The sequence below is a fragment of the Sinocyclocheilus rhinocerous genome, unplaced genomic scaffold, assembly GCF_001515625.1.
Source record: "Sinocyclocheilus rhinocerous isolate Xijiao unplaced genomic scaffold, SAMN03320098_v1.1 scaffold2275, whole genome shotgun sequence".
Classification (NCBI taxonomy): Eukaryota; Metazoa; Chordata; class Actinopteri; order Cypriniformes; family Cyprinidae; genus Sinocyclocheilus; species Sinocyclocheilus rhinocerous.
The window spans coordinates 79,279-89,968 of record NW_015636540.1 but is presented as its reverse complement, the minus strand read 5'-3'; the positions used below and the strand labels follow the sequence as shown (position 1 = coordinate 89,968).

At 41.7% G+C, this 10,690-nt stretch overlaps 1 protein-coding gene across 3 annotated transcripts in view; it reads right to left on the bottom strand.

Annotated features, from left to right (window-relative positions):
- The window catches only part of LOC107747907 (filamin A-interacting protein 1-like), a 56,631-nt gene that overhangs the window by 20,007 nt on the left and 25,934 nt on the right, over nt 1-10,690 (bottom strand). For all 3 annotated transcript variants that reach the window (XM_016562517.1, XM_016562518.1, XM_016562516.1), the window contains one exon: nt 10,017-10,195. In XM_016562517.1, the coding sequence (XP_016418003.1) occupies nt 10,017-10,195 (179 nt within the window). The remainder of the gene's footprint in view (nt 1-10,016; nt 10,196-10,690) is intronic.

Below are 10,690 nucleotides of genomic sequence, written 5' to 3'. Positions count from 1 at the left end.
GAGTGAGAGAGTGAGAGAGAGAGAGAGAGAGAAAATAAAGAAAACACACACACACACACCAGAAGAACAGCTAACGGCCTGAAATATAAGTGGATTGAAACTCAACAAACACACCTACTAAAGGACGATTCAACTGCTGTCTGAATCACACACACACACACACACACCTAAGACTCTCCAAACTCCCACTGACACTTTAGTCTATATTCAAACAAACCAAAACAAAAGCTCCGAATGAATCGACACAATCTGCCACACTAAACACTGTCCGGCTCTGAATGCAGACGCAGCGAGTGTTAGCATGCAGAGTAAGAGAAGCACATCAAATAAACACCAACAGACGAGAGTGTGTCGATGATAGAAACACTCCAGCAGCTCATTAATAAATCAATACACACACTCATGTGCATGAAACAAACGCTCTCTTTCACACTCTCACACACACACACTCACACTCACTCTCACACACACACACGCACACACACACTCACTCTGTAGCAACATGTAGAGCAAAGCAGGAAAGCTCAGGTGAGTGTGCTTGACCTTTGACCCCTCAGATGGCACTGCATGAGAAAGCGTCATGCTGCAGTGTTAAATATAGCCACATGGGCTCAGGAGTACTTCAGAAAACCACAGTCTGCCGCTGCATCAAGAAATGCAACTTGAGTCTCTGTCACTCAAGGAGAAAGCTATACATCAGTTCTATGCAGCGATGCCGCCGGGTTCTGGGCCAGAGCTCATCTCAGATAGTCAAAAACACTGTACTCAGATGAGTCCACATTTCAACTCGTTTCCGGGAAAAATGGATTTCGAGTTCTCAGTCCCAAAAACCAAAGGGAGCATCCCGACTTTCATCAGCGACAGAAGCAAACACAAACATCTGTCATGGCATATGAGTGCATCAGAGCAAACAGCAGCAACTCCTCTGGAATTGGGGTTGTACACTGCATAGTAAATCTCAACCGCTTGATTATTTATATAGTCACAGAATATAATTTATATCACCATCCAGCTCTAATCTGATAAATGCAACTCTTCTGCTTAATGCTCTTCAGCTCAAATCCAGCAGACAGTTTCATGATAATTATACCAACAAACCAGTGACATCATGTCTGCTCCGTCTGACACGTGAAGAACAGAAGCTTCATTGATCACAACGGGACAAATCTGGATGAGACATGAGTCGTTTGTTTAAATCCCTCACCGCCGGCCAGTTTTTGACACGAGCGCAGAAGAACAAGAGGCTTTTCTGTTCTGAGGTGTTTCTGAGATTGGGTTGAGATCAGGAGTCTTTCATCCTTCACAGAGCTTCCACAGATCCTCTAAACATCAGTGAACTCATCTGCTGTCTGAAACGCCTTATAATCCACAGACTGGAGTGTGTTTATGATGCTTTCATCTCTGAGCGCGTGTTTGACTCGCATCAGGCCTTCACTGCACCAGAACGAGGAACGTGTGTGGAGTAAACCCATGAAACACAGAGCACATCAAACCCTGTTGTAAAGATTCCTAAACACCTCTGCATAGGAAGAGTTCACACAAAAATGAAGATTAGCTCTAAATATCCTCATCCTCAGGCTGACCGAGATCAGGATGAGTTTGTTTCTTCATCAGGTTTGTAGAAATGTAGCATTTCATCAGTGTCTCAGCAATGGATGCTCTGCAGTGAATGGGTGCCGTCAGAATGAGAGTCCAAACAGCTGATAAAAACATCACAATAATCCACAAGTAATCCACAGCACTCCAGTCCATCAGTTAACATCTGGAGAAGACAAAAGCTGAGACAAACCCAGCATTAAGACGCTTTTAACTAAAATACGAGTCCATAATCCATAATAACGCTTCCTCCAGTGAAAAAGTGTTCTGGTGTGAATCAGGAGAGAAATCTGCACAGATCAAGCAGTGTTTAAACAGCTCTAAACTAATATGTGGCTGGATTTTGATGTGAGAGACAACAGCAGATGCAGTTTTTCACTGGAGGAAGAGTTATTATGGATTATGGACTCCATGTATTTTAGTTAAAAGCGTCTTAATGCTGGATTAGTTTCAGCTTTTGTCTTCTCCAGATGTTAACTGATGGACTGGAGTGCTGTGGATTACTTGTGGATTATTGTGATGTTTTTATCAGCTGTTTGGACTCTCATTCTGACGGCACCCATTCACTGCAGAGCATCCATTGCTGAGACACTGATGCAATGCTACATTTCTCCAAACCTGATGAAGAAACAAACTCATCCTGATCTTGGATCACCTGAGGGTGAACACATTTACAGCTAATCTTCATTTTTGTGTGAACAATTCCTTCAAACACAAAAACAGCTCAATTTTCTAAAATCAAGGTTAGGTTATAGATGTTTTGTTTTGCATTCTATACTATTCTATATGTTAGCTGTTGTCAAACACAACAGGCCATGACACTCTCATGCTCTTTTTCTTGTCTTTCTTGGTCATATACATCAGGTCTACAGTCCTGAGAAGGTTTTGATACTCAGAGACGCTGGTGTGAGGCAGAAGAACCTGTGTGTCAGTGCTTTGGGTTTTGGGTTTTGAGCTGAACTAGTGAAACTTGCGTCTGCTCAACAGCGAGAAGAGCTCCTTCAGATGATTCTAATTACATTTCTACAGGAGCTTCCAAGAAACGTCGTGATCTCGTAAAACTCTGTGACGGTTCGATGTTGCACGTTGTCTGTCGGTCTGTGAAACGGCGTCAGAAAAACCAACAATCACATGGAAAGATAAACTCACAAACTAAAGCCTTTCACCAGAATATGACTGCTGGAGACTCACCCCATCATTGATTATTGATTGTTTGTGCCATATCAGCAGCAAAGGCTACATTACTGGTGTTGCAGAAGTTAACATAATAATAACAATATACCCTTTATAAATGACATGCAACAATTTTTCTATCAAGCACATGAGAGTGCAGGAATGATGTGAATCTGAGGTCAGAGCGTGATTTAGAGTTCTCTGTCATACAGTAAAGCTCAGAACACTGTACAGATCGAGCAGATGTTCACTACAGTCGTGCTCTTGACCAGCACTAAATTATTATTCAAATAAACATTATTAAACACACATACAGTGGGATCACATTATAAATCTGCTGAATAAATAATCTTTCCATTGATGTATGGTTTGTTAGGATCGGACAATATTTGGAGGAGATGCAACTATTTGAAAATCTGGAATCTGAGGGAGCAAAAAAATCTAAATATTGAGAAAATCATCTTTAAAGTTGTTCAAATTAAGTTCTTAGCAATGCATATTACTAATCAAAAATTAAGTTTTAATATATTTACGGTAGGACATTTACAAAATATCTTCATGGAACATGATCTTTACTTAATATCCTAATGATTTTTGGCATAAAAGAAAAATGTATAATTTTGACCCATACAATGTATTGTTGGCTATTGCTACAAATATACCCCAGCGACTTAACACTGCTTTTGTGCTGCAGGGACACAATTTAACCCTGAAAACTTTTAGGAAGTTTTTTGTCACATTTTATGAAAAAAAAAAAATGTTTAAACAATATTTAATATTTTGTGTTAGTAATCAAAAAAGCAAATAATCCAATAAGCTGCAATGACATGGACCTTCACGTTTTAACTGTGAAATCTGTTTATTTTTCAATTATACTTTTATAACTTTTATATAGTTTTTAAAATGTTATGTATGTGCTTTTTTTTCAGATTTTTCCATTTTATTTGATTTGTTGTTTTATATGTTATTTACTGTTAAAACAAACAAAAATTCATTAAAAAATATATGTACACTAAAAAATACTAAGTTGTAAACAAAACAAAATTGTTATTATTAGAGTTGTGTGTGCAATTCTTGGATTTGTGTGTAAAGTTATGAAAAAAAGAGGCAAAGTTTTGAAAATGTGTGTAAGCAGCTGGAAAAAAGCTGTAAATTCTTCAGTGCTGTTTTATTTCTTTCAGCTGAACACATTGCTGTCGCTGCAGCAGTACTGATGGGTTTGATTCCCAGTGAATGCATGAGCCGATCAAATGCAAGTAAGTGATTTTGGACAGAAGCACGGCTGTAACTGTGAGCGAGGCATCAGCTCCTCTCTGGTGAATGTGGCTTTGCCTCCACAGAACTCATTTCAGCTCAAACGACAACGAGCGGCCTCCGCTTCATACATCATGCCTCTTCTGGAAGCAGATTATACCCTGACACCGTCAGACATCTGAACACATGGGCTGAAGAAACAGCGTAAACATCTAAACACTCTTAAATCCAGATGCATTGAGCGGAGATGCACAGTGACGCAAGATACAAACTCATCAAAGTGAAGAACAGATACCTGCCAGTGCGGACAGAACATGTGTATTTTTCTGACTTGTTCTGTCTTCTTCTAAGCATAAACTTGATTTTGATGAATTTCTCAGAAAGCGGTCGTCAGAGACTAAAGCAAACACAAACATTATGGATGGCGAGCGCAGCTCTAAAGCATCTCCCCGTGACATGAGCTGAAGAACAAGGTGCACTGAAGCACCATCTGATTCCTCTCAATCCTTACAAGGCATCCGGATCTTTCCAGAGAAAAACACACACATTTGTGAGAGGGAGAAGAAAACGAGACCTAAAAAAGGCCCACAGCGTGTGTGTGTGAGAGTCTTTAGTGTGTGTGTGTTGTATGAGATTAGTGTGTGTGTGTGTGTGTGTGTGAGTGTGTGTTGTGTGAGTGTGTGTGTGTGTGTGTGTGTGTGAGTGTGGTCATTTTCACAAAATTTTCATGGCCCCAGATTCTGTCAATGGCAGGGAAAATAGTTAAAGTTTAAGAAATCCAAACTGGAACTGTTATGGAACTAAACATATCAAAAGTTATGAAGTTATGAAGAACTTTCAAGAAACTTAATGGAATGTGACGAGTGGGGGCGGGGCCGAGAGCCGTGGGAACGGAGCGAGGCCGGTGGAGTTAATGGATAATGAGCGACACCTGCACCACTCACCGGTCTCGAGTCTCACGGAGGAGCTCCGGAAGGATATAAAGGAGGAGTGACGACAGGGAAAGACGAGAGAGGACCAGGCTTGGATTTTATTTTGTGTTTTGGTTTCGTTTGTGCGCGGCAGTCGTCCGTGAGGGGCTGTCGCGCTATTTTGTGTTTATTTTATTATTAAAGTTTATTTGAATGTTCGCCGGTTCCCGCCTCCTTCTTCCCGTGACTAAGAACTTTGTTACACCCAGATCTTCTGCTCTCTGACCGCAGCAAACCTCACTGTAACGGTCAGCACAACTGATGTTTTTACATCACTTTAACACAACAAAATAAGTGCAACTTCAACTTTTTTATTAGTTAGATGAAATTCAACTTGATTTTTCTTTTTTTTTTTTTTGTTGGTTTAATGTAATTTAAGTTGATTAGACTTAAAAATTTAAGGTTTTAATTTTTTTTTAAGTTAGTTAGCAAGTTAGTTTTTTTATATTTTCAAATAGATTTTATTATATTTTCTATTTCCATTTTAATCTTAGCTTTAGTTACATTTTTGTAATTTTTTGTCATTGTTATGCACATCACCAAATAACAAATTCTAATTTTCAACAAATTCAAATTCTCTAGTTGGATAAATGTGACAATACAGTTTTTTTCAGCTGCTTACACACAGAATCTTCACTTGTCACAGTTTCTGAAAGCTGACACTCAAACAGCAGAAGCACACACCAAATCTACAAAACCAGACACTAATTCTGTCTTTGACTCAGTTTTCAATTTCATAAAACACTTTTTGCAAAACACAACACACAGTTCTCTATGTAACACACACAAATCTAACAGGAATTAATATTATGGCAAAGGTGTTTGCAAATGTTAGCTTTTGAGATGTGTTTGTGATATTTTGAATGCAGCGCTTCATTTTGCAAGAGATGAGAGGCTTTTTGCATTTTGTGAGCAATTCTTGGATTTGTGTGTAAAGTTATGAAAAAAAGAGGCAGAGTTTTGAAAATGTGTGTAAGCTGTTGAAAAAACTGCAAAACATGAAGATAATAAGGTATTATAAACATTAACATCAGGATTTTCTGTAAAGCTGCTTTGAAACAATGCATTTTGTGAAACGCATATACATAAGTTTAGCCAGAATGAGAGCCTCGTCCTGCTTTATTTAACTGGCTTTGGAAAGACCAGCGAGTGTGAATCCGTCTGAATCCCGCAGGATATTTTTACTCACACCAGCATTCGATTCCTTCTTTAAAAAGGCACCGGGCCGCTCTATTTCTGCTGCTGGATATATTATCAGAGCGGCTTATTTTCAGCCTTGTAAGGCAATGAAAATGGAAACATCATTAGCTAAATATGTCTCTGGCAGGATATAAAGTGAGTGTTTGGACTCAGATCTCGGTCCAATCTGGACGGATCAGTTCGGTTCCTCATTCACAATCTGGGCTGAGACTGGAACGTCCCGATCGAACATGATGAGACACAGAGACAGACGTGTTCTGCTGCACATACTCGCGTGTGTATGTAATGTGTGCACACGCCAGAGAGGAAATTATGTCATGCTGCTACAATGAATCCTGCAACAACAGATCAACACGCAGAGATCTGAAAACATAAACAAACAAACAATTAAAACACTCATGCATCTCGTACGCTCTCTAGAGACGTGTGGAGAAAAACCTTCCTTTCCTGACTGACAAACAGAAACTGTATCGTGATCCGTTTAAACAACGAGTCACTGTTTAATGAGTCGTGATTATCTGAATAAACCACTGCAAACGGCACAGAGCCACAGGAAACACTGTCAGAGATCAGTGCCACAGTTAAACACACACACACTCACACACACAGTGAGACACACACACACAGACTCACTCACTCACACACACACACACACTCACTCACTCACACACACACTCACTCACTCACTCACTCACTCACTCACTCACTCACTCACTCACTCACTCACTCACTCACTCACTCACTCACTCACTCACTCACTCACTCACTCACTCACTCACTCACTCACTCACTCACTCACTCACTCACTCACTCACTCACTCACTCACTCACTCACTCACTCACTCACTCACTCACTCACTCACTCACTCACTCACTCACTCACTCACTCACTCACTCACTCACTCACTCACTCACTCACTCACTCACTCACTCACTCACTCACTCACTCACTCACTCACTCACTCACTCACTCACTCACTCACTCACTCACTCACTCACTCACTCACTCACTCACACACTCACTCACTCTCTCACACACTCACTCTCTCACTCACACACACACACACACACACACTCTCACTCACACACACACACACACACACGCACTCACACACGCACTCACACACGCACTCACACACGCACTCACACACGCACTCACACACGCACTCACACACGCACTCACACACGCACTCACACACGCACTCACACACGCACTCACACACGCACTCACACACGCACTCACACACGCACTCACACACGCACTCACACACGCACTCACACACGCACTCACACACGCACTCACACACGCACTCACACACGCACTCACACACGCACTCACACACGCACTCACACACGCACTCACACACGCACTCACACACGCACTCACACACGCACTCACACACGCACTCACACACGCACTCACACACGCACTCACACACGCACTCACACACGCACTCACACACGCACTCACACACGCACTCACACACGCACTCACACACGCACTCACACACGCACTCACACACGCACTCACACACGCACTCACACACGCACTCACACACGCACTCACACACGCACTCACACACGCACTCACACACGCACTCACACACGCACTCACACACGCACTCACACACGCACTCACACACGCACTCACACACGCACTCACACACGCACTCACACACGCACTCACACACGCACTCACACACGCACTCACACACGCACTCACACACGCACTCACACACGCACTCACACACGCACTCACACACGCACTCACACACGCACTCACACACGCACTCACACACGCACTCACACACGCACTCACACACGCACTCACACACGCACTCACACACGCACTCACACACGCACTCACACACGCACTCACACACGCACTCACACACGCACTCACACACGCACTCACACACGCACTCACACACGCACTCACACACGCACTCACACACGCACTCACACACGCACTCACACACGCACTCACACACGCACTCACACACGCACTCACACACGCACTCACACACGCACTCACACACGCACTCTCACACGCACTCACACACACACACACACACAAAGTGACACACACACACTCACACACACACGCACTCACACACGCACTCACACACGCACGCACACACACACACACACACGCACGCACACACATTAATCCAGCGGCTGCATCACTCATTCACACCAAACCAAACAACCAAACGTTGATAACACGATCACTTCAGCCAGAGTCGTGGTGAATTACACACCACATCCACACAGCAATATTCATTAAATCAGAAAAATGCCAATTAAAAAAATTTATAAATAATTCTAAAATCAAATTAAAACTTACTAAAAATTAAATAAATGATAAAAATGTGAAATTAAAATAATGTTAAAATAAAAACATTATTAAAATCAACTGAAATGTATTAAATCATAAAAATAGCACATTTATACATTTAAATAAAATAGCCTAGTTTAAAAATAAAACAAGTTAAAACACTTACTAAAATGAATTAAATGATAAAAATGCTAAATTGAAATAATGTTAAAATAAAAGCATTTAAAACAAATTAAAATTCATTACAGTTCAAAAAATTAATTACAGCTGACACACAATTCATGAAACAATTCACCATTTTCTCACAACTATAAACACACTCTCAAAAGTCAAAACTACAGACCAACTCGTGCAAACTTCCAGCTCAAAGTCAAACATTTTTGTCAAAAACATGTTCTCTTTTGTCAGACTCAAACTTTGGCCTCAGATGGCACACAAACCTGTCAAATACACTGACTAGAGAACACTAGTGAGATCAATTCAAAACACTGTTACAAAAAATAAAAATGTAATATAAACTTTTCATATTATTTTATGCAAGTATCCTTCAACCCACAATCCCTTGTTTGTCTGTTTGACTATGATGACAGTGGACAGTGGTGAGAATTTTTCGCGATGGCGCCGACGCTGATGGCTGCCTCCGTGGCGTGCTCCGCAGTTGTTTTAATGTTTTTGTTAGTTTGTCCTGTCTTTAGTTATATCCCTGCAATCAGTTTCACCAGAGACGAATTGCTGGACATTCGGAAGTACACACCACCCGATATTTCACCGGTTTTCGATTATTCTGATGTTTTGCTGGACATTGTAGTCGGGGGAGCTGCAGCGCTGATCAACCGCTTCAGGACGCGCAGACGGGGGAAGCGAGCCGGCGCGCTCGTGAAGCTCAGGCAGCGCGGATTCAGGACGCCGTTGCCAAGCATCCATCTGGCAAATCTCCGCTCTCTACCCAACAAAACGGACGAACTCCTTCTGCTCTCCCGGACAAATAAGGATTTTTCAAACTCTGCTGCTCTGTGTTTCACGGAAACCTGGCTGAAAGACGCCATTCCGGACAGCGCGTTGAGTCTCCCGGGCTTTCAGCTGTTCAGAGCGGACCGCGACGCAGAATCAACGGGGAAATCGCGCGGCGGCGGGACATGCTTTTACATCAATGAGAGGTGGTGTACAGATGTAACTGTGTTAAAGAAGATGTGCTGTCCAGATCTAAAAGTGCTCTTCATTATGCTTTGACACAATCTGTATTGTTAAAAGCGCTATATAAATAAAGGTGACTTGACTTGACTTGACTTGACTTGACTTGACTTGACTGATTCTGATTCTGATTCTGGTTCAGTCTCTAGACTGGATGAAGACACTCTCTAGTGCGCATGCTTCATGTGTTCACACATGCTATTGTCTTTGACTGTATGAATACACTAACCGTTTGTGTCTAAACCGAAGGATATACTTTGGTCTACATGACAGATAAAAAGCTGAGCTCTGACCTCTCTCTCTCCTGCTCCAGCAGGCCGGTGAACTCGTCGCTCTTCCTCATGAAGTCGCTGTGGTTCCTCTTCTCGTCCTCGAGGCGGTGGAGCGTCTGTCTGTGAGCTCGCTCCACCAGCAGCAGCTGCTCCAGCATCCGTCTGTAGGTCTCCCGCTGCTTCTCCACCAGCCTGTCCAGCTGACACACACAAACACACTCAGAACACGCTCGCAGAGCCGCACTGTACTGAAGTACAGTTACTTGAGTACTGTACTTAAGCACACTTTTTAAATATCTGTACTTTACGTGAGTATTATTTTTTCTGGAAACTTATGACTTTAACTTCACTACATTTGAAAGACAAATGTGACCCTGGACCACAAAACCAGTCATAAGGCTAAATTATTTGAAATTGAGATTTATGCATAATCTGAAAGCTGAATAAATGAGCTTTCCATTGATGTATGGTTTGTTAGGATAGGACAATATTTGGCAGAGATACAACTATTTGAAAATCTGGAATCTGAGGGTGCAAAAAAATCTAAATATCGCTTTTAAAGTTGTCCAAATGAAGTTCTAAGCAATGCATATTACTAATCAAAAATTAAGTTTTGATATATTTATGGTAATAAATTTACAAAATATCTTGATGGAACATTATTTTTACTTAATATCCTAATGATTTTTGGCATA